This window comes from Alosa alosa, chromosome 16, assembly GCF_017589495.1.
Source record: "Alosa alosa isolate M-15738 ecotype Scorff River chromosome 16, AALO_Geno_1.1, whole genome shotgun sequence".
NCBI lineage: Eukaryota > Metazoa > Chordata > Actinopteri > Clupeiformes > Clupeidae > Alosa > Alosa alosa.
In genome coordinates this window covers 28,017,584-28,042,621 of record NC_063204.1, presented here as the reverse complement: position 1 = coordinate 28,042,621, position 25,038 = coordinate 28,017,584, and the positions used below count along the sequence as shown (strand labels likewise).

The 25,038-nt window shown below is 43.8% G+C and overlaps 2 protein-coding genes across 2 annotated transcripts in view; both read left to right on the top strand.

The window, feature by feature from the left end:
* Positions 1–289: 289 nt before the first annotated feature.
* tram1 (translocation associated membrane protein 1) lies at positions 290–8,380 on the top strand. The gene is made up of 11 exons (XM_048267072.1): positions 290–633; positions 1,595–1,658; positions 2,462–2,583; positions 2,857–2,973; positions 3,294–3,352; positions 3,871–3,955; positions 4,152–4,222; positions 4,658–4,762; positions 5,601–5,744; positions 6,230–6,381; positions 7,389–8,380. Exons 1-11 carry the CDS (start codon positions 511–513, stop codon positions 7,460–7,462), a joined length of 1,116 nt encoding a protein of 371 aa, XP_048123029.1. The 5' UTR covers positions 290–510; the 3' UTR covers positions 7,463–8,380.
* Positions 8,381–10,897: 2,517 nt separating this feature from the next.
* ncoa2 (nuclear receptor coactivator 2) overlaps positions 10,898–25,038 on the top strand; it is a 96,439-nt gene continuing 82,298 nt past the window's right edge. Inside the window, 1 exon segment of the mRNA XM_048266043.1 lies at positions 10,898–11,030. The gene's annotated coding sequence lies outside the window, so the exon portion shown is untranslated.

The following is a 25,038-nucleotide window of genomic DNA, read 5'->3' as shown; positions in this document are numbered from 1 at the left end:
GGAGAGCAAAGTTGCAAGGCTGGTGCAGTACGGGTAGGCTATGGGAATGCACGTCATTCTCCCAAGGGCTACGTTTGTTCACCATCAAAATAACTTCGAAGCAGGCTACGCTAAAAACGTGCACAAGATGTAGCCTAATAACCTGGCAATAGCCAGATGAATTTCGCTCCGCCTAGCTCCACTCTAAGCGGAACGACATTCATCTGGCTAGGGTCAGGTTAGTAGTCTAATGCCTTTACTCAAACTTTTCCAGTTTTATACTCCCAGTGCAGAGGGGGCAGCATCACATAGTAATACTGTTGTCACGGCCACCTAAGGTCCTTTACGTAGAAACAATTGAAGGTGGAAGAAGAAGAGAAAGTCGGTCTATCCATTTGGCCGATCGTGCTGTCGGGGAGTCAGCGGGAGGTGGTCAGGAACGTTATTTGACGGACCGGCGCGCCTTGATAAAAACTACTAGGGACGTGTTTGCCAGTTTACTCTTGTTTATTGTAGTCATAAGAAACCAAAATGGGGATCCGAAAGAAGACTAACAAGAACCCTCCGGTTCTCAGCCATGAATTTGTCATCCAGAACCATGCAGACATTGTTTCCTGTGTTGCTATGGTGTTTCTTCTTGGGCTTATGTTTGAGGTAAGTTTGGACTTTTCGTCAAGCACCATGCTTGGTCGATGCCAAATAGAATTCTTGTAGATGTGTGTAGCCTGCCATTGGAGGGGAGAATGCGTATCCTCCCGTCCACAAACGTCGATACGTTTGAAAAATGAAAGCGCCAGTTTCCTCATACCAGACGGCAGTTTAAAATTAGTCAAATGTGTAATTTGGGTCTGACTTTTCACAATTTCAGTAGAAATCACTAAGTTCAGTCGTCAAACTTATTCTCGTATTTGCTGTCTGTTGAGCTTTACGCTGATTTCCAGGCTTTGTTAGCGTGTTAACTTGTTGGCAATCTACGCCAGTAAAAAAGAAACAGAATAATGGCATTGGCCATGGATAAGTCCGTTATTTGAAATGATTGTTATTTGCAACTAAAGCATAGACTAGGTTTTAAATGCAGCGCAAACTGTTTTGATTGTAGCCTAACGTTACCATATTGTGCAACACACTTCGGCATGGTTACTTTTACGCGCAGATCAAGTGTTACGTGGCAATCACTGAGCGATTGAGAGCGCTGTCATCGTTCAGACATCACGTTTACACTACAACCATTAGCCTACTTCCGAACACGTTTACATTTATTTTGACAACAGAAGAAGCTTGAGTTCAACAGTTAACTTAAAAATATGCTCTCCAGCCTTTTTTATTGTAAAGCATTTATTCTCTACATTTGAGTTTGTAGCATCCTCGATTAAAAAAAAAATCTGCGCGACCGTTGCTTCAGTAATGCATCCTGGGAGTTGATGTTTTTTCATGAAGCTGAGGTGTCACTATTTTTCGGCTACTCAGCTCAGGGATTTTGCCATTGCGGCGGTACTTTATCAGTATTCGACATCTAGTTGTGAAGGTTTACTAACATTTTTGTAGTCTGGATGTTGTGCTTGTTGTTTTATTAACCATCAAGATAAAGCACTCCAAACCTTTACTTTCATTGCAGGTCACATCAAAGGTCGCAGTTTTGTTTATAACTGTACAGTACAACGTAACCATCTCATCCAACGGTAAGATTGTTGCTGATGGCATAGAACTTTGGTCTTTTTAAAGTTTTATTTCGCATGTTGATATCCCTAACCAGATATCTGAAAGTAGTAAGAAGAAAGTGGAAGAAGTTGGTCTCATTTCTACTTTGGCTTTTATTTTATCATAAACAATTCTTTGTAAAGTAAGACTTTTGCTAATTAAATCTCGCCTTCAAATGGCCCCATGCTTTACTATAGAAAAAGACACTCAACACACAGACTCTGCCGCTCACTTGACACTGTGTGCTTAAGTGAAGTAAGTAGCTAGGCCACGTAGTCGGCCCCAGTAGGGGTCAGACAGGGATACTGTAGCTGCCAAAAATCTAAGGTCAAATCACTTTTTTGCCGCTGCATACATTTTCATGTGTAGTCACTTACTCTCGATCTGCAGATGAGGTCACTGGTCAGTAAATAGCCTAGTTACAATTGTGTGATGTTCCTGACATGTTCTCAAAGTGTCACAAGACTGTTTTAATCATGCCTGGCAGAATGGAAATGATGAATGCCAGGTGTTCATTTGTTTCTGAGATAATGGGATAATGAGTTGATAATGGAAGTCCGTAATCATAAGTCCATCTAGCTTGCTGATTCGTTGCATCTGTTTCAATATTTCCATTGAGTCACATTTTGTGTTTGAGTCACATTGTTATCTGAAACAGTGTTGTTTGACAGTGTCATTAGAGTTGTCAGTGTTGTATGGTTCTGTAGCACAACCAGTAGAGCAAGGGGCTTAGAGCTGGAGCTAAAGGAGGAAACGTTAACGTTTGTGGTCTTCCATTTGGCAGAGGGACCTGAGGAGACGTCAGTGAATTACTTTCAGCATGGCCTTAAGGATCTGGCCACCGTGTTCTTCTACATGCTGGTGGCCATCATCATGCATGCCATTATCCAGGAGTATGTGCTCGACGTAAGTGTCACTGGAACAGTGTGGTCGGCACACACAGTCTGACATGCACTGACTCCTGCCCTGGCTCCTACACTTGCCCTATATATGTCTCTCAAAGAGCTTTCTCTCCACACACACACACACTGACAGACATTCACATAGTCTCTGTATCCAATCTTTAGTCTCTAGCTCTCCTTTTCTCTATCTCTCTCTCTCTCTCACACACACATATACACACATTCAAATACATGGATGCCACCTGACCAACTTCTCCTTACTTGCGTTCTTTTGCAGAAGATCAACCGGAAGATGCACTTCTCCAAGACCAAGCACAGCAAATTCAACGAGTCAGGTCAGCTGAGTGCCTTCTACCTGTTCTCGTGCGGATGGGGAGCCAGCATCATCCTCTCAGTAAGTGCTAGGCGGACCGAGAACACAGTCCTGTGTTGTAATCCTTCAGATTATATTGCTTTTCTTTCAGGTGTGTCTAGGGATTTATCTTGTGCTATGTTATTAGAACGGGCCTCAATGGCCACATATAAAAGGATTTCTAACATTTTAGACTTTTCCTGTCTGAATCCTTAGCATAAACAACTCTGATGTGCGGGTGCAAAGTACGCAGTCCTGCATTAAGGACATTTACATACAGTCAACAACACATTGTCTTGAGTTACTCCCGTTTTGACCTCCTTCCTGACACTATTAACTCTGCCTGTTTGTCGTCCGTGTAGGAGAACCTCCTGTCCAATCCTGTGAGTCTTTGGGAAGGCTACCCCCACGCTCTGATGCCGTAAGTAGACATTGGCTAATGGGAATACACAGCCGCGTTGAGAAGATAAACGTGTGCGTTGGGTCTTAGGAGGGTGTCTGCTCGATTAATGGGAGCAGTGAGATGGACTTCCTGGGTGGGTGTGTCCGGCTGTCTGATTTAATAGGCGAGAAAGAGCTTTAAGTTGCTCTACTCCCCTTGCCCTGTTGGCATGTGTGTGTTTGTTTGTGCGTGTGTATGTGCATGAGGGGGGCTTCAGTTTATTTAGCTTGTCTAATGACCATTGTAATGCTTCACTCTATGACAAGTCATTAGTCAGGGGTTTATTTGAAAGCTGATATGCTCAGGCGCCCAGCGTGAAACGAGAGTGGATTGTTCAGACACTGTCCTCTGATTGGATTAGCAGACATTAGCCCCCAGCCTGTCTTTTATGATGCACCGTGATCTATGAAAAGTGTTGCCAACTAATGTTATTAGCATTGATGAGTGATCTGTCCGGTGTTGCAGAAATGCTAAATGTCTCGCCTCTTCCACGGCAGGTTCCAGATGAAGTTCTTCTACATCTGTCAACTGGGCTATTGGCTACATGCACTTCCTGAACTCTACTTCCAGAAGATCAAGAAAGTAAGTTTGTTAAGTCAACACAAGTGTCCAGAATAACCTGACTGGGATGTCCTGGCCAACAAGAAGGAGGCCTGGGTGACTTCCTGTAATTGTGTGTTGACCTCCTTGGCTAAACACAGCTCTCTGAGGAGTGCTGGCATTAATGTCCCTAATTTTCTGTTTTATCTATCTATCTATCTATATCCTTCATTCCTAGGAGGATATTCCCCGTCAGCTGGTGTACACTAGTCTGTATCTTGTACACATCGCAGGAGCATACATTTTAAAGTAATCATTATTATTTATTTTTTGGATAATAATACAAATATTTATATTGAAGTGTGTGTGTGTGTGTGTGTATTCTACTGTACTGTATTAATGCAATCATTTATATTACTAATTTACCAAACCGAACTGTATCTCATATCCACATGTAAACTATTTATTCTTGAGTGGAATATACATAACTCTTAAACTTTTATTATACTCTGGTAGCTTTCTTTTTGAAATTCAGTCGCTCTTCTAAGCTTGGTTGAATTGTGGGCCAGGACTTACTTTGACATGACATTTACATTTTAGACACTTTGATCCAAAGCGATGAACAGTAGTGTATATATTATTTTATTACCATGAGTACTATGTCTGGATACTAGGTTAGGACTTCCCATAGCAAATGACCGGTCGATGTATTAGGCTCTTTGATGACTGAGGTTTGTCTTTCAGCCTGAACCGCCTGGGCCTGGTCCTGTTTGTCCTGCACTACTTTGTGGAGTTCCTCTTCCACGTGGCTCGCCTGGTGTATTTCAGCAATGAGGAGAGACAAACGGGGTGAGTTTGGCCTGACCTGCCCAAATGTGCAAGTGAGAGCTGGCCTTTTTTAGCTAGTCCAGTGAAACTAAGGCCCCGTTTACACGAAGGGAAGACGCACATTTCCCTGGCCTATCATTTATACGAAAACCCAGTTTTTTTCACAGAAAACGATTATTTCTAATAACTCCGGTCAAAGTGGAGATTTCTGATAACGCCGGTTATGTGTTGTCGTGTCAACTGGGAGAAATGGGGTTTTAGGTTCTCAAACATCACATTATGCGCCAGAAAATGCTTAACGTCATGTGAGCACCTTAGGTTTACAGTTTGTTTGGCTACTGATCATGGATGGTGGTACTCATTTTTACGTTTGTGCAAACGCTTTTGGCCTGTTTGCATTTGCAAATACAGTTCAAACGAGAAATAGGAAGTGATTTGGTGCTTTTGGTATTTTTTTCGGGATTCTGATTGGCGAATGTGGGATTGAGCTTCTCCTTACACTGCCACCAACAGGTTTGGCATGCTCTTGACGGCATTTATACACGGGGAAACTTCTCTGAAAACTGACAGGTGTGCACGATGTTATTTTTGAAAACGGAGAGGGTGAAATGTCCGTTTATGAAAATAGCCGGCCATGTATAAACGTAGCCTAAGCGACCATTTTAACTGGTGTGTTGTTGTTGAAATAATTTCTGGTTTGGGGATGTTCAATTATGCTGTTGTGAAATGATTAAATAGTTTCAATATTTAAGCAGTAGATTTTAGTATCACCCCTGGAGGTAATAGGAGGTAAAAGTAAGAAAAAACATCCAATCTCTCTCACTGTGTGTGTGTGTGTGTGTGTGTGCGCAATTTTTAGGTTCACCGTATGGGCTATCCTCTTTGTCCTCGCTCGCCTGCTGACCTTGTCTCTGTCAGTTCTCACTGTGGGCTTTGGCCTTGCTGGCGCTGAACAGCAAGGCCTGGATCTGGTCACAGGAAACTTCAACGTCCTTTTTGTCCGGTGAGATTTGTTCTTGGATAAACAAATACTCTATAGATTGTTACCTGAAATAAAAGTAATCTCTCAGCAATTTCCTTATTGACATGGTAAAACAAGTAGATTAACGCCTGCAAACTGAGGAATCATAATCAAACACCAGCACACTTAAACTGATTACATTTATTAAATCAATACTCATATTGGACCTGTTTGAGCCCACTAGTTGCTAATTTTATTGCCCTTTAGTTTTATAACCCCTTTTACCTCTACTCTTTGAGTTCGCCATCTTAAGCCAAGCACTTTATATTTGACTTAATCTTTAATCTTAACTTTTTCTCCACTGCAGCTTCTGTCCAAACATAAATGCTATTGCAGCCAATTGAGCGGAGTTAAACGCTCAATAAAATTGAGCATGAACACTAGTGGATTAGGGCAAGATGGTGGGTCTTTAACGCATGTGACTGACACGACTGTGTGTGTGTGTGCGTGCGTGTCTTTTTGTGCAGAGTCACGGTGTTGGCAGCCATCTGCAGCACTCAGGCCTTCATGATGTGGAAGTTCATCAACTTCCAGCTGCGCAGGTGGCGGGAGCAGGCCCAGCTGCAGCAGAGCCTGAAGAAGAAACAGGCCCCGTCCAAAAGCAAGTCCAAGAACAAAGGTAGGTCTGGTCACCATCAGATAATGGGCAACCAGAAACAGATGTTGACTAACATTGAGGGCCGCTAAAATTAGCGTTGCCTGTCGTCGTCATAGCAGCAAGTGTTGCTTTTGGTTTTAAAATGGAGGGAAATTACACATAAATGCTGACAATTTAAGGTGCAACCTGTATTAGGACTGTTTAACGCTGTAGCCTTCTGGTTAATTATAGATAGAAAGGTTCTATTGGTTGTGAAGTTAACTGTCTATGTTTTCCTCTTGAAATGAGTGGAAATTGATTAAAGAACAACTTTTGAAAATGTCCAGCTGGCAAATGTATTCCTGAAAGAAAGGAATTTTGGTGTTTGGAATCTATTTTGTTTTATTTGCTTCAATTCCACATAGATCCACATAGACAATTCCTGCATAGTCCTTGAGACACACAGCATGCGTTAGGTGTGCAGGATGGCAGCTTCGCAGAACTGCTGCAGCTTGGTTAAGTGTGTGTGTCCACACCAGCACTGCTACAACAAATCTTTCTACTTGAACTGCTGAACCACTCACTCACTTCACACACGTGAAGAATAGACTCCACATCAAAACTCTAGAGGAGTCACTGCAACCGAGCGGCTTTAACTGTGTCTGTTACATGAGTCACACAAGCAGTGTGCCTGCTCTGACCTGCTAACATTGGCGCCAAAATGAAAATCAACAGGTAACGCAGCCAGTAAATACACAAGATGCACCCAGTGTGGTTGTCCAGGGCTGAGAATGTTAACCTTAATCACCATCACCACTGCACAAGTCTAGACAATTTGCAATGGACTGGAAAAGTTGGAAAAATATTTAATATCTGTACAGTTGTAGGCTGACAAACTTTCTGACAACAAAATATATCTAAAAATAGCGTTCAGTAATAATTTCACCATATTTACAGTGAATAAATCCCAACTTTTTGAAGTATGTATGTTTTATAGGTATGGCAACATACTGTATCTACAGTAAACAATGTTCTCTATTCCCCTGTAGCTAATGGAGTTAATGGATCTGTCAGTGCCAATGGAGCCGATTCACCCAGAGCACGGAAAGAGAAGTCCTCGTAAGCGGCGTGGCCCTCAGTGATGCCATCTTGCCAGTGCCCTGACTGGAGTCAGTCCACTCATTCCTACTCCCGTCAAGCCCCCGGCCCCCCCAGCCCAGGCTATTCCCCTTGACCAATCTCCAAAGGGTCCAATGCATTCTGCTCTCTGTTCTGGTAGCCATTTTACAACCTTTTTCCCAATATCTCACACACGACCCAGCTGTGCCAATAGCAAAAATGAAAAAAGAAAGAAAAAAAACTATGAGGGGGGAAAAAAAGGAGTTTTTAAAAAAGTGCCTAGACCAACACTTGCAGTTTGTTTTTCCATTATAGTATTTTCAATAATTGCTTTGGATCCAAATACTGTATTTCATGCTTTCCCCAACTTTATTTATCATGTCTTATTTCGCAGCTTCCCTGTCAAGGCTTTAACACTCTTATGGTGTGGATTTGCATTTAAATATTCCTCTCTTGCATTGAATGACTGAAAGCAAAACAGTTTGTCTTGTGAGACTGAACGTCTGTCTGTGTGCAAGCATCGATTCCCCAACATTCAACCACAACTAAAGCCATGTAAGTGTCTATAGTGGGGGGTGGTGCATCATTATCATAATAATTATGATTAGAAACTATTATTAATTTGGGACACACATTGAGATTGACATCTTGAATTCCATGTAGTTCCATCTCTGTAGGTAAACTGCAGACCAAACATCCAGTGTTTTACCTTACTTAGTGGCCATCATGTGTACTTATTGAAGGCATTCTTGATGTCCTCATGTATGTGTCTGAGAGAATATAATATTTAACTGTTTTGGCCATTTTAAAGACCTAGGCCAAACATGGCTGGATAGGGGACTGTGTGTGTTTGTATTTCTCAGTTTCAAATGACAAGAAGAATATATTTTGTTGTAAAAACAATATATTGTTTATAAATCTAGTGTGCTTACTGTATTATTTTTGTATTTTGATGATGATATTTCTAAATGAGTAAGACTATGAATGCATCCCTCGCATACTACTCATGAGAACAATACCACTGAAGATTGATCATTTCTCAGATATATTGCCAACATATTATGTTGTAAACAAAATAATTGTTTATTATATAGCTATATACAATAATACATAGGGTTCTACTTTCTCAGAGCTGTATGAGAAAACGCATACAAGCGTACATGCATGCATTATAGGCTGTGTCACCATCTCATAGGGATTCCAGTACAGAATACTGTTAGCCTAGTAGCCATACAGTTATTCAGGAAATGTTTGTTAAATAATCACAGAAATCGCCGTCAATTTATTTACCTAACATCATACACAACTTCATGAAATGATTGGTCTGGCTAGAGAACCCAGTTGAACCCAGCTGCCAAATTGGTCCGGGTTCAAGAGTTTAAATCGTGTCCTGACTTTTAGCTGACTACAATATTTTTTTTAACCAAGCGATGGCGCCATGGATTAGGCTACTGTAACTAGTGTTATCCATCATGTCACAGTTACAGCCTAGTGCGTTAACATTGCATGTGCCAGGATAGTTCTCATAGGCTACATCTCGATCGCTACATTTGGTTTCATCACAATATTAATGCCCGTGGAACGTCACTGGTAAGGGATTTTAATAATTTATTTGCATCTAGCGTTGAAAGTCGCCAATAGTTCTGTCGTTTCATGTCTTTAAATTTACCCCCATAACTTCACTTATGGGCAGTATGCTGCTGTAACCCCCCCTTGTAATACGTGGAAAAAGTAAGCAATCACATCATTCAGGGTGGCCTAAACTCAACATCTGATCGGTGCTTTTGTTACGCATGGATCGCTATAGGCTACAACGTCTTCGATTAATATAGCCTAAGCTAACCGACGTCGCTGTGCCGGGAGATGTGGTCAGCATTACAGGTCCTTTTCGAATTATACAATCTCGAGTGCCTGGAAGTCGGAAATGGGTGCCTATCTGTCTCTGAGCAAATAATCGGCTATTGGTTATGCATACAGTAGCCTAAATCACTGCTCCGAAATTAAGGTGAGTGCGCATTTTGCTTCCGTAAATCTGTTCAAGAGCATGGTTAGATTTCATGGATTCTCTCAGTTACACAAACACTTGTTATTGTTAATGTACGTTATTTCTTCGATTATCACAAAATGTCAACAAACGTGTTAATGTTGGAAAATTCGAAGGATATAGCTATCCACTTCAAAACATGGTGGTCACCGCCTGATCTGACGAATGTAACTACGCGCATAGACACGACCAGGACTTCGATGACAACTATAAAACGAAGCAATCTGTTCTTTGGGTTGTTATGTTGAATAGAGTAGCCAATACACGAAGGCAGAATGCAATTCCTTCACATATGGACTCAGTCGTATGGGCTCTGCTGAGCACTGATACGAAAACAGAGTGACCTACTTAGTGAGAGCTGTAACATTGTTGGTTCAGTGATAGGTGATCCGTCTTCGTCTTGCATGGAAGTCTTTTTTTCAAGCTGTGTGGGATTAGTTGAAGCCTAACGTAGCATCAAACTTTCCTTTGTCAACGAATAGTTTGTATTTAAAACATTTTACTAAGCATATTTAAACATAACCTGGCTAAGCTCTTACACCACGTGTTTTGTCCCACCTAATTTGCTTACAGTTGCTGCGAAATCATCCTGGTGTAGGCCTCTTAAGATTTACTTTTCATATTGTTATATAATTTAAGACACATCTACAGGCCTCTTACATCCGAAACTTGCATAAACTTCCTTGTCCCAGTCCCAAAACTAATTCATACCCAGTTGCCTGGGCCTAATTGATTTGCCTCAAGCTAAAATGTGTGTCTCATGGTTACATAGTTCATATAGGCCGACTCTTATTTATCTCTTCTTGGGATAACCATGGTGAGTTTTTAAGATTATCCGACCAGCATTCAGTTTTTGTCCTGCTCTAGCATTAGGGGAAAAAGATTAATGCTTTATTTTGTCTTATACCCAAGGTCTTCTCTGAAATTGTTTTTCCAATAAGGCCTAGCCTACTACCATGTTGTAGGCCTACAATCTGCAACACGCAGCCTACGTTACAAGGTGGTAGCCTGGGGTTCAAGGGTCTCTTGGCGCACTGATATTATGAGTAGGCCCTGGATACGATCTCGCATCTTTATCGACTAAAATGTATGTCCTTAAGATTCCTCTTTTTCCTCCTCGTCACTGTCACTTACACACACTCACAAACAACTTTCATGGATTAGGCTTAAAATGTTGTCTCGTGTGTCATTATGTGTTCTAAAAATCAAAATACAGACTATTACCCTATTCCAGTATTAATACTTATCCACAGATGCACGTCATGCCCTGGTGATGCTTGCTGTATCATCAATTTACCGGCTTGCTGGCTGCAAGGTTGCTATGTAGCCTAGACTATAGTACATGAGTAGATATGCTGGTGCCCGTGGTGGTGAGTGGGGGAGGATTGCTGGCGAGATAAACAAGCAGCCAGCCATCGCATAAGGCAGCAGGAACATGGCGGCGGCACAGTTAGCTATAATGCTGTTTCACCAATCCGAAGGTCAGAGCCGGACATAACGTACAGGATTTAAAAGGAACCAAACTACTGTAAGTTCAAGACAGTAAGTCCCGTTACTAGTTTATATACAGATAATTATCTCATTTGTAATCGCGATGCAGTTTTTTCCATGATCTGTGAAGCTTCCAATCTCGGTTCAGTGGCGGCAGTATCGCCTCTGTAGCTAGCAAAACCAGCTATGCTTGCTATTTTACCTCCGACTTTACTGAGTTGATGACTTGTGTTTTGAAAGCTCATTTGGTTTGGGATTTGCAATATGTTGTTTTAACACGTAGTTGTGTGGCATGGGTTGTGGTTGGTCGAGGAAAACTGTTTAGTACTCTCTGTTCGGTACTTGTTCTTCGAATGTGAGTGGCATGGAACATTGAAGTTCAGCTCCTATTTGGTCTGTTAGTGTTAGCTTAGCTTTGCGAGCGACCATTTGACTGAGCTCGGTGGAGGCATTTTAACTGAGATCAATGGTGATTCGGCAGCGTGAAAATGTAGCGAGTGAAGTTTACAATGTATGCGCGATTCGAATACACAACATGGGTAATACAGGTCACAATAACGATTCTAACAGTGTTCGTGTGTTTTCGTCATTGTTGCCTCTTTACTGAAAGCGAGCAACTTTTGTTTAGACAAGTCACAGTGCATTGCTCCCTTTTATCGGCGAGATAAGTGAGTCAGCTTTTTGCGCACTTCTCTGGCTGTATCTAACAAGGTTTCACATAACGGAAAGGGTTATCTGTGCTCTTTTTTTAATTAAAGAATATACCAATTATCGAACACACAACTCATTAACCCAGTCCTCGTGGTAGTTTCAACCTGCAAGTTAGCCTGCTCAAGCAGTTCAGGCAGTCCTGTTGCTTTGCTTTTTTTTTTTTACTTGAAATTCGTTTGACAGGAAGAGGTAGTGTTTGATGGACGGATTTACTAACCAGTCTCACGACTAGAAGTGCTGTGACGTCCTCGTGTTGTTAGTCTCGCATTATTATGGATTTAGTCAACGTGTTTATGAACATGTTGCAATTGTGTGGCAGGACAGTGGTTAACGCCATTTAATAGCACATGAATTGGTTTATTGGTACTGAAAGTAGCAGTCGCCCTAGCTGAATAATCTTCAATGTATCATTGGCATAATCGCTATACATAAGTGGGTCTTTAGAAAAATATTTTTTGTCTTGTTTGATTTGTACCCCCCTCCCCCCCCAACATTTAATTCTCCTGTTGGTGTAGGACAGGTTTTATTTTTGCTTAACTGTAGGCCTATGCCTGATGCTATTTTGTGTGTGTGGCCAGTTCGTGTTGATCAGCCATTTATTTTGTGTTAATTTGATAGATAAGTCATTGTAAATAGCTTTATTGATAATTTAGGCCAAGAAAAACTACTGATGCTAGGACCAAAAATTCAAACCTGGTCTCAGCAATTTGCAACTCTCCCAAACTGTCACTGTGGCCATTTATTTGAGTGAAATGAACTTTTTGCGACAGGAACTACTTGTGTGTCCTGTCTGAGAATTGGCTCACATTGGGTGCCTAGAGTGCAGACAATATATGCCTGGTTCTCTGCTTCCATTTGGATCAACAGAGCAACATGTTTGCACACTGGAATTCAGCTTGTTAGACCAGTAGCCGTGTTTTGCACGAGTTCTTTGTCTTGCCATTCTCTTACATCAGGCTGACATTCCACAGGGTTTGATGTGTGTCATACAGTCAGACTAACTCAAGGCTCTTGGATAGAGCTATATTGTTTGTGTGTTTAGAGGTTGTACAAAGGAATTGTGTCACTGTTTAGGCTGCATATTGTACATCAAAAGATACTTTTTTTTTAACTTAAGAAGAAATTAAGGGAGTATGTGATGCACCGATATATCAGCCTAACATCTGTATCGGCCTTATTGACTTGTATCGTCAAATAATGACATTTACCTGTGTCAGTGGGTGATGTTTATCTGTTATGTCGCATCCATTCTTCACTAATTGTTGTGTTATGCACAGACCGGCACATTCAGAGGTAGTATAAAAGGCTATAGAACGACCTATAATGAATATTCTTCCCCATTATTTCCCACCTCTAAAGGGTATATTTCACAACAAAAACAAAGAAATTTAACAAATAAATAAATATCGGCAGCGTTTATCAGCCACATTGTTATTTTAGCAATGGTATCAGTATTGGCCTAGAATTTCACAATCAATGCATCCCTACAAAAATATGTGTTCCCACCATGCACTTTTATTTCCTATCTATGCACACTTGGCATGTGTTTGCCCTGGATGCAGAATACAGAGAACTGGCTCAGAGACTATGAAAAAGATAACAGAGCAGCGATCAATAGCAAACATAGATCAATAGAATGTGTTGAAAGTGGAACATCTGTTTAACATACCATGGAAGGAGAATGCATGAAATCTGTCCCTTTTCATAAACTTCACCTCTTGTTCAACCAATTTGTTCAAACGGTATAAGCCTGTGTGTGTTCTTTTAAAGAGCAATAAACCAGACTGCCTTTGTCGTTGCAAATAAGGTCCGGCCCTTTTGAAGTGAAAAAGGTTAGCAGTAATTTAGTGTGTTATCTATGACGTCGCTCCCATTGGTTAATGCACTGACTAGCGTTTCTATTTCGAGAGGCCCAGCAGTGAATGGCCTTGATTTTCAACAAAAATGTTCTTGGTTTACAGGGCCTAAGGCTCTTATTTGTCTGCGTATTGTGACGGGGCTGAATTAAGTTGCATTACCACAGAGCTTGCTGCGTGGTTTTTGTACCGTGGAACCCAGTGTTGAACTTTGGGTTCCCTGAGGATTTGGGCCGAGATTGGCTAGATCAAGGCATGACTGAACCTTTTTACTCTAGTCTTATTATGCAAATAAAGGGGGGGCTTTTGCTGTGTGCATTGCTGAGTAGAGCAGCACTGAGGCTTGTTTCATGGGGTGAACTGTGCATTTCTGTAGAGCACTTGGGTTAATTGTATAATGTTACAGTAGGCCATTTGGGTACTGTGGAGAAGAGCTGTGATTAATTTGATATCCTCTCCGTCTTGTTGGGTTTCCCGTCATTTCCTCACCGTTGTCTTTTCTGTCCCTGTTTGCTTATTTGTGTGTGTAACATAACATTTGCAGTAACCTTATTAAAAATTCCTGAAGTATGGAAATTCCAATCTTATGGGATTCCTGAGAAAGGCTCTTGGCTTAAATTTCTTGAAGTTTGTAGATAGGCATCTGTGTGCATCACATTGCCATGTGCATCAGACAGCCTGTTTACATTTACATTTATTCATGTAGCAGACACTTTTATCCGAAGCGACTTAGAAAAATGAGGAATAACATTCAAGCTACATTGCAGAGGAGACCTTTGGTAACAGTGTATGCTACATCAATAAATAGTTCTGCCAGAGGATGAGGGTGCAGAAGTTTAAGTACTTGTCAAAGTGTAGTTGAAGGAGTCAGTGGTAGAAGAAGAAGGAGGTAGAGGAAGGAAGAAATGTTGGGTTGCTAGACAGCCTTTAGTTGCTTTCAAATGTCATTTTTCATGCCTTGTGTTCATAGAATGAAGAGAGCTTGGTGTGATTTGCTGTCACATTGAGATGTCATTTATTGTGTGTGTGTGTGTGTGTGTGTGTGTGTGTGTGTGTGTGTGTGTGTGTGTGTGTGAGAGAGAGAGAGAGAGAGAGAGAGACCAGTATGCACACTGTACCGGTCATCGTGGACCAGCGGCTGGTCTGCAAGGCTTAGCACTGTCCGCGCGTGGCTGTCTAAATATGGCAAATCCTCCAGTGGTGTTCCGCGTCACATGATCAAGCCCTTGCCAAAGAGGAGCGGCGAGGGGACAGTTCATGTGCGTGGCGCAAGGCGATGCTTGACTGAGTAGCGTTAGACTAGGACTGCAACTAACAATCCTAATCATAACCTAATCATTTCCTCTGTCAGTTATTTTCTCCAATCGATTAGTTGATTGGAAAACGATGAAAACCCAAGATGGCCTCAAAAGCCTTGTTTTGTCCACGTGCAAAAGATATTCAGTTTACTATTATGGATGTGCACTACTAAGCCTAAATATTAAAATATAAGAAGCTGGAACCCCTTAAAAATAACTGAAAGTGATTAAAAGAGATATCCGGGTGTTCACATAGATCTCCGTTACCTTGAGGTCACCGAATACTGTCTGTATGAAAAAGCCCTCCAAAAACAATCTGTTTTACCTAGCTCATGTTGTTAAAGGCAGCAGCTAATGTAGCCAGGCAGCTACAGCGCTACGCTCTGGGGGCATGTTCGTGAGCTACCATGTACATGCCCCCAGAGTTTTCAGGGGGATTTCTCCTTTAAGTGATTACCGAAATAGTTGGCGATTAATAATAGGCTAGGCGATAAATCGATTAATTGTTGCAGCCTCAGCCCTTAACTGTACTGCTTGTCTTTGCTCTGCGCTGTCCTGCGCTGTCCTGTGCTGCTGTGTGTGGTGAAGCCAGGCTATGACTTCATCTGGGAGCCTGGTGTTGACCTTTGCCTCCTCCACTGATTGAGAGATTTCATCACCACCCCCTGACATTTTAAATGTTTGAACTTTGCTCTCTTTACTTTGCAACCTGTAAAATAAACTTTTTTTCTGTCAGTGTGCTCAATATGAAATCTTTTCAGTTAGGCCCATATGCCCCCCCCTATAAGCCTATAAGAATAGTCACTGTGGGAGCAATATGGTTTAGGCACCCAGTTGTGCAAACTATGGCCTTCATTAGCAGAGGAACGTGGCCATTATTTCCAGCAGTGGCTCAGAAGGGGCAGGGACCAAATTCAGGTAGCCGGCCTTCCTGCCTGCCTGAAATCTGTTTCACATCTGCCGTGGAACATAATCTTCATAGCGCCCCATAGCATGATCCATTTCCCATGCAGTCCAATAAATGTGGGTCCTCTTAAACAACTGCTTCCTCCGTTTCCATGGAATACTGCCACCGAGCTGCGGCACTCCTCTCCGCCAGGGCCAGCTCCTTGTGTTGGGAGCGCTCTAACCAAATTGAGGAGAGTAATTAGTGGAAGGCTGGGAAATGATGAGCCTCTTGTCCACATTGATTAGCTCAGTTCTCCCCTGAATGTGAACATGCACAGGGAGCTTAATGTGAGGGGTCTCTCTGTCTCTCTCTCTCTCTCTCTCTCTCTCTCTCTCTCTCTCTCTCTCTCTCTCCCTTTTTTAATTTTTTTTTCTCCTCTTTGCTCCCTCTGCTCCCTTCTTCCATGTTGAGAGCTCAGATTACACATGGACCAAAGGGCACTGAGGGAAAAAAAGGCTCTGCTTAAATGACATTGCCACTCAAATGCAAACCATCTCAAATGAGTATGTTAGTTGTACCCCACCACACACAAACCTCTGAAGCACTACTGTTCACTCTTTAAGGTCTTTGTCCAGGCCTGTCAGAACTGTTGATTGTGTTGATGTGTTGTTGATGGTAACTTTTGAAAGACAGCCCCCCCAAAAGGCAACTGTACACTGGCAACCCTCCATATTTTGGTGAGCACAAACACCAAACACATCTTTTAATAAACACCCGTAAATGTTTTGACAGCATCATCTGTTTGACTTTATTGAGTCTAAAAAGGATGTCTGCATAAAAACAAGCCAACCTGTTTGTTGGGAGCGATGATGTTTGGGAGTTAATAAAACACTTGTACAGTGTAATAAGCTGTGCTAGCAAACTACCCCTCTTCCTCCCCATCAATGGTCATAATGGCCTCCAATTATGATAAATGGGGGAAAAAAGCAAAGCGTACCCAAGGTTGCGGATGTGTTGTCATGGCAACAGGAAAGCTTTGACAGGCTTCAGGCGTTAGTGACTGATGAGCTCAACTATAATGGTGGGTTTCATTCCTCTGCTTCCGCACACACACACACTCGCACACATGGTTGTCCTTGCACAACCACTGACCTGCGATCAGAACACTTATCTGTCAGGACTGGAGGAGAGCCTCCTGTCGCCACCTCTGGCTAATGTATGTGTGTGTGAGGTGGTGGTGTTAAGTGCTCTGTGTGTGTGTGCGAGTGTTGTATTTCCTGTCCTAGAAGTAAGTTTACATAGACCATAAGACAGTACCCCTTCGCTCCCCAACTTCTGCATGAGCAGGACCAAATAGTGATAATGTAGCCTAGTTTTTTAAAGCTAAAATTCTTAAAATTCTTAAATGTAAATCTCTCCCTCTCCCTCCTTCTCTCCCTCTCTGTGTGGTCCTCTTTGGCCAGTGGAGGCTATTGACGGGTCTTGGTGCTCTGAGGTCCTTCAGTGCTTTCTGGCCCTTCCTCTGCTGCAGTTAAGTGCATATTGATTGGCCCGGGCCTGATGATATTACGGTGTAGCCATTGCTATTTGCCGAGAAGGTGCCCTTACCTAGCTTGACGTTGCAGGACTGAGAGCCGTGGAGGTTATAGCGTGTTTTACTCAAAGGCATGGTCACCGTGATCTTCTCTGTGACGTCAGCACTGCTCGTAGAGCTGTATAAAAGTCAACTGTCCACGTCGTAAAGCAGATGAAAAGGGCGATGGATGAAAATTGTTTAAAGGTGTGTAGTCCTTAATTCTCATCCCATACATTTTTTTTTTTTGTCAAAATCAAAGCGAATTCCATATCTCAAAAAAACATGACGGCTCAGTCAGTCCCAGCCAGTCACACGGTACATCAGGACCATGGAAATGAAGGGTTTGTAATTTGATTGGCTGAATCACTCCCACCTCCCAATCCTCTTCCTCTTGTGCTCAAAGTCCAGCAGCGGCTCAGCCCGTGAGACCTGTTCACAGTCTGTTGGTGACTTTCATGCTACATTCCAAGGCAGGAGGACTCCATGGGCAGGAAAGGAAAGCTGGGCGACTGGCATTCCTTACGCCGCTGTTTGGTAGCCCTCGAGGGGGGCCAGGAGCCTCGCGTGTGCTTGGCACGGGTCCGAGCTTGTAATCCTTGGCACAGAGCACTGGCACGAGATCAGGAAGCCACTTGGTGGGGATGTTGGCTGATTCAGAGGTGGGCGCCTTTTTTGGGGGGTGGGGGTGGTTTTGGACGAATGCCAAGCCGACAGGAGGAAACAATCATGACCCAGGTTAGCCAGAGGTGGCCGGCGGTTGAACCGGTGTTTGAACTGCCATGGGAAGGAGCTGCTGTTTCTTTCACCTTATAAAAGCTGTAGAAAATGTATGGACCTGGTTCTAGCCCTTCCTGTCTTTTCCAAAGTAAGAAGGATGGAGAGAGAAAGGGAAAACGGTTAGCCTGGCTAACGTCAGACCTCATCTCATTGAGATGGGGTCTGGGAACTAGACATTAATTTTCTCGTATTTGAAACGAGGTTTACGAATCCCCCGAGCCGTTGATTGGGCGCTACGAATGTCTATCAAATGCGTCTGTACGTAGCTCTTAATGGCTTCGGTTTGTCGTCATCGTCTTGCTGCCCTCCCTCCTGTGGATAGAGGGCGAACTCTATTTCCCTGTGTGAAGTTCCCACGGGGCCCCAGGTCCACACTCCTCTTGCTCAGCTGTAGTATCCTGTGTTTTCACAGGGTTCCTATCATACCCTTCAGACTGGCATGACTCTAAACTGCAGTCGTGCCAATCTACTTTTAGTGGTCTGCTTTTTAGTTTCGCTAAACTGCCGTCTTAGTTTTGCTCGTATCTGTGATCAACCCTGTGTCTTATACATCTGTGTTTTCTCTAACTGCTTTCAGCTGTGACAGATGTCTTTAGAGAAGCGGTGTGATTCGCTTTGACAGCCACAAAGCAAGATGACATTTCAGCCGTGGCAGCCACATCCTTTCTTTTGACCAGTGTGTCGAGTGGTGGTGCTCTGCGAAGTAAACTCTTGTGTGATTTCTGGTGATTGAAAGTGTCTTCACATGTCCTGAATTGAGTGGCAATCGGAGGCTGGTCCCCGGCATCGCCCTGGAAACAGGTTGCTAGCGGACCTCCAGATGGCATTAGCAGAGCGTGGTGGTGGTGGTGGTGGTGGTGGCGGCATCCACTGCTCCACAGAGCCACAGATCCATCATCCATTGGTTGACGCGCTGAACTGGGCCATGGATCTAATTGCTCTTTCATGCTGTGTGTGTGTGTGTGTGTGTTGGGGGAGGGGGGGTGTAGGTGCTAGATGGTGGCCTGGCTGCTGGTGATGCAATAGACCTTCCCGTTGATTATCTCCCTTCTTCTTTTTGTCTTTCTCTTTTGATTTGTTTGTGTTTCTCTCTTTTTATTGTCTTTTTCTCAGCACTCCCATCTCCTTTTTCTTATCTTCCTCCTTTTTTCTCTCAAACACTCTCTCCTGTCTTTCTTTTCGTCCCATAACCTTTGTTCCACTCCAGTCTTCTAGCTTTCTGGGTATGGTTTGAGTGGCAGCGGGCAACACGTGTGACAACGTGTGGCTGTTGCCCATCTCTGTTACATGGCTGTTTCCCTGCTGCCTACGCCCCCCCACCCCCTTCTTCCCAGGGCTCACTGCATGGTCTACTGGTTGTTATTCTCCCTCAGCGACTTATTTATCCGCCAGCTGATTCATTGCTCTCCGACGCAAGGGAAGGGGGGAAAATATGGTTGGTTTTTATTAGAAATTCAATGGACTGTGCCTTTGTTAGTAAACTCCTCAATTTATTCAATTGCGTCCTCAAATTAGTGCATCAGAGGACATAAAGGCCCCCGTAATTCTGCCTTCATGCAGGCACTGCGCACAGAGAGAGTGAGGGAGAGGAAAAGAGAAAAAGTGAGGAAGAGAGAGAGAGCGATGAGGGAGGGAAAGAGGAGGCATGCAAGCGAGCTCTTGCTGACTACAGACCTGTATGCTAAAGACTGCTGTTGCTAAGCAGCGTTATTGCTAATTAGCCTGCTCATCTGTCCTCAGCATGCATCGAATCAGCTGCCTCTTTTGGTGCCTGCGCTTAGAAAGCACACACACACTCTCTCGCTCTCTCTCACGCACACACACACGCATATATATATTTTGGTGCTAGCTGTGAAACATGCTGGCTAGAAGCTGTGGATATGAGGGGAGCACAAAAGCAGCCCTCAGTCCGTTGATGGGATGAGCGGGAATATCCATTTGGGGTTTGAGAAGATGGCACGGTTGCCATGACACTGTTGGGCAGAAGGTCCATCTTCCTACCACTGTTCAGGTCGAGCCATTATCTCCATACCAATGTTTTGAGCCAGCCTCCTTAAAGTTTGCGCCATCCAGCAACTCACCTATCTCTGTGGTGACGGCAGCAGATGTACCGGTGCTTTTACCTTTTACTGGGCCTGGTTACAACACTGGTTTGGCTCATTTGAGCTCCATTTTTCTCCCATTCTAACCACCTGCATCCTTCCTGGGCGGCTGGTCTGCTTGCTCGGATGTGCGAAGGTCTGCTTTTGTGGCATCAGCTTTCGCAGAGGCTCCACAACTCGACCAAATCGTCTGCTGCCAGTCAGTTTTGCCTAGATGTGACACACGCAGGCTGACATGGGTGCGATTGTGTGGACGTGCTGTTGGCAAATGAGAGAACAAGCTCAAACCTGGCCACCACTTCCATGTGTTCGTTAGGTACAAGAGTATGCAAAGTAATAGAACATCCAGTACAACACACACATTTTGCTCTCCTGGCTCTTGTAGGCTTTTTTGTCTGTCCTCTAATCCTGGTTGCTTGGTGACCAGTGGTAAACAACTGCTGGCAGTTGTGGTAAAGATTACAGGATCAAACATTAATAATAACATAATTTTCTTTCTATGAGCAGAATTTATGACCTTTAGTGTAATTTGCTGATGGTCAGTGATGCTTGTGGGGCATTAGTGTCTCTATATACACAATATACCTTAACTTCAATACCTAACTGTGGTTAAAAGCACATGCCTGTGGATGTGTAAGAGGTTTCCCCACCCTGCCACGCATGCTGGACCTGGGTGCAGGGGAAAGTGTAAACAGGGTCAGAGAGAACCAGAATGGGGGTTGAGGGTAGAGCTAGAATGAATGGGAGAGTGAACAATAGCACAACAACAACACAACAGGGAGAGACCAAACTGGCGTCTGAGACTCTCTGCTTTTTCTGTTGTGAATCCGTTCTATTTTTAAAAGCCGAGTGAGACAGGTCGACGTGCGCCACGGAGGAGGGCCAAGAGCCTGCAAGATGCAAAGTCACCTCGAGCTATTTGTTATCAGACTCTCTTTCTCTCCCTCTCTCTCTCTCTCTGCATCTCCCTCTCACTCACACACACACACACTTTCTCTTTCTCTGTCATAAGGGAACGAGGAAGCGGATAGTGCTGATTTGGTCTTTTCCGCTGTGCTTTGCTTGCTTTTGTTCCTGTGCTGTTTACACTTTGCAGCGCTGCGTCAGGTTCGCCATACCCATCTGTCTCTCGGTCCTGAATTATTTTTTGTCAGGCGAGTGACGGAAGTTGGTGAACATTTTTAACGTTTTTCCTCCCTCCTCCTGAGTTATTCCAAGTGGAAAACGGTGTGTGTTGTTGCTGATGGCCAGTGCCAGCAATGTACATTCTTTACACAGCCTGAACATTTTCATTCCGTGTCTGTGTGTGTGTGTACTGCCATAGAAGTAATTTTTACAGTAAATGGCCCAGAGTTTGAATCATGACATAATGGTTTATTTTGGAAGGGAGAAAAAGGACTAACTGAATGAATGAATTAAATGACAGGGAGCTTAGGCTCGAATGAATGGCTTTCTAGGGTACCTGTGTCCTGAGGTGCTACTCGTAGGGGGACTTGCTTTTCCCTGGAATGTTTTGCTTCCATATGCCACGTCCAATTCCATGTCCTGTTGGAGACGACGCAGCTCTCCTAATCAGGTAATGCAGGGATTTGCAGGCAGACGTGCAACAGCCTCCTGAACCACACACACACACACACACACACACACACACACACACACACACACACACACACACACACACACACACACGTGCACTCGTAAATACAAACACACAGAAGAGAAGCGGAAGTAGGGTAGAGGATGTGAAGTGACGGACCAACACTGTGTGTGGGTGTGTGTGTGTGTGTGTGTGTGTTTGTGTGAACATGTGAGCCCCTCTACACAGAAACGCGGCTAAGGTTTGTTGAAAAGCTAAGTCTAGGAAAGGGCAAAAGATTCCCAAATAGGAAGAGGAGGAGGGGAACACAGAGGAAAAAAGAGCATAGAGGAGAGGAAAGAAGATGAGTGTTCCTTCCTTCCATCCTTTAGGGAGCACACTGCTGTATTAATAAAGCAGGGTCCACGCTGCACCACAGACTTAAGTGTAAAATGAGCACTCATTTTGTGTGTGTGTGTGTAAACTGGTGGTGGTGGAGGAGGTGGTGCACAAAGGCTCCTCAGTCTGGCTGCATTGTGGGGAGTTGCGCCAGCGGTGGTGCCAGAAAGCCAGTGTGAGGTTCCCATCTGCTGCATGGGAAAAATGAATTGCATGTGGAAATGCAGTTGACTGCACTCTCGACACCCAGCAGAAACCCAGCGCTGATACGCGTGTTTTTATTTCTCTCTCTCTCTCTCTCTCTCTCTCTCTCTCTCTCTCTCTCTCTCTCTCTCTCTCTCTCTCTCTCTCTCTCTCTCTCTCTCTCTCTCTCTCTCTCTCTCCCTTCCATCGTGTCAGTTTCTGGCTCCCCTCTTTCTCTTGCCCTTTTTCTTCTCTCTTGTTTTTGTTCTCTTGCTGCATCTCTCTTATCTGTTTCCCTTTTCTTGCTCTGTACTGCCTTTACTGTTTTGCCCCCACACTGTCTTTCTTGGTGTCTCTCTTTTACTCTCACTTTCTTTTGTTTTGCCCTACTGCTGCATGCTCCTTAGTCTAGTCAATTGTAGTTTCCACCTCACGCAACAGAGGAAGGCCCGAGGGAAGGTTTATTAGTCTTTTGGTATCGGCCTAAGCTCCTGGGTAAGCAAAAAAAAGTGCAATTCAGCTTGCGTAACAAAAAGGTCACGCAAGTAAGCACCCATAGAGAGAAAGGGAGAGAGAGGGCACCCATAGAGAGAAAGAGAGAGAGTCCGTGCCGTCACGTCACAGGATATCTCATGCAACATGTTGAATGGGCACATGCTGGTGTAAGCAAGCCGGGCCCTCATGTCTTGCTAATGAAGTGTGCTTAAGTTTCGGCCCTGTCAGAAGTTTGATCTCGCCGAGCCAACGGCACTTAGTTAAGTCATCATGGCACGGTATTTACAATGTGTGCTCGTGCTGGCTCCATATCCCCCTGCTGTCACTGGACGTTTAGCTGTGGCTCCCTTTATTTGCTCGACTGTATACAAAGTGACGGGACTTGGCTGCGGTGTTTTATTGAAGGCGGTATAGCACTGTTGCCAAGTACTACATAGTGGCGGCAGTAACCTAGAATCGCTCTTGCCAGAATTTGTGTTCCGCGCACAGTCGGGTAGCTACCCAGTACTCCAAGCTTTTTGGGGACCAGCATAGCGGACTGTTTTTCGTAGCATTCCTTCCCCGAACTCACCAAACCGATCCCTACGGAGGCCCTATTTCCCCCTCCTCATACCCAATATGGTAGCTTTGCTCGAACAAGCAGCATGTGTTAGCGATGCTGTGGTATTCGATACTTGAGCTCAGAATTGCGTGCTGTGAGTTGGCCACACCATTTAGGTGTACCGTTGGCCACACTGTTCAAAAGCTGGTATGGAACTATCAATGGTGGTGGTGGTAGTTTATGGTTGGGGTGGGGAGGGTAATTTAATGTACACAAAAGTACATAGCCATTAAGGATTGAGACTGAAGGTTATATTGGTATTTAGCCTTTTGTGACCAGCCCATTATGGTCAATTTCTGCCCGTGTGAAAAATCTGTGCATCCAATCTAATCTTTAGCCCTTGAGTGTAGCGATTAGCCTTCTATTCTTCCCTGCTATTAGCTCTCTGTGACAATCTCATCTCAGACAGGGGAGGGAGGGGGAGGGGTGAACACTAGCAGCACCTGCTCTCCTATACAGGGAGGCAAAGACACACACACACACACACACACACACACACACACACACACACACACACACACACACACACACACACACACACACACACACACACACACACACACACACACAGACACACACACACACACACAGGAAGAGGGAGGGAGGGAGAGAGAGTCGGATTACTGTGACTCTCGGCAATGTGGCTTTAGACAATCTAGCTCACGTCCAATCAGAGTGGGCCAGAGTGAATTTGACGGACTACATGAAAGCTGTCAGGAGTCGAGCAGTGCAGTGGATCCCTGAGGGGAGTCCCTGTTGTGCTCCAGCTGTGTGCAGTGCTCTTGTCTCACAGGCAGCGTTTTAGCCCTGTCATATCACACTGGTGGGGGGGTTGTTGCCCATCTGGTTGCTTGATTCGTCGTATTGCGCTTTCACATCCTTATCTTGTGTTCTTTTGGCCTGTTATTTGTTTCCAATTCTTGGTTTTTTTTTGGTCTTGTGTTTTTTTGACGTGAACTTACAAGGAGTCTTCAACACCTGGCACTCACTTGGTCAGGGAAAGTTTGCACTTTGCACAGCAAGTCTCAACAGCCAAAAATCCCATGATTTCTGATATTTACAAATCTGTTTCAAACCACATATGGAATGTTATGTACAGTTCACATGTACAGGAAACATGCTAGTATTGTGGCAAAGGGAGCCGGCAAGGCTCTCCAACAAAATGTGATCAATTAGATTTATATATAGAGACGTCCCATCAAAGAGTTTGATTACTTTCCCCAATCTCCAGAGCTATACTGACACCAGTGCCTAAACCCACAGCAAAGTGTATGCCACTTGTGTAGGTTAGGTAAGTTCTATGAGATTCAACGCAGATCCACCAATGTTGCTGCTATGATGTTTTTTTTCAGTCAAGGGTACAAGATTGAAATAAGTGTATTTTTATGGCACATGAAGGCATATTGTCAGAAATGGAAGTGTATTTCATGTGCCACACTGATACACTTTAAGAGAAAGTGTGATCAATAAATATGAGTTCAAAGTTGATGTTGTGTTTTTGAAAATCGATTCAGGATTGCAAAAAGGTATTTTAATCTTTTTGTTCTCTTGCACCTCTATTGGACTCTGGGTGATCTAGCCT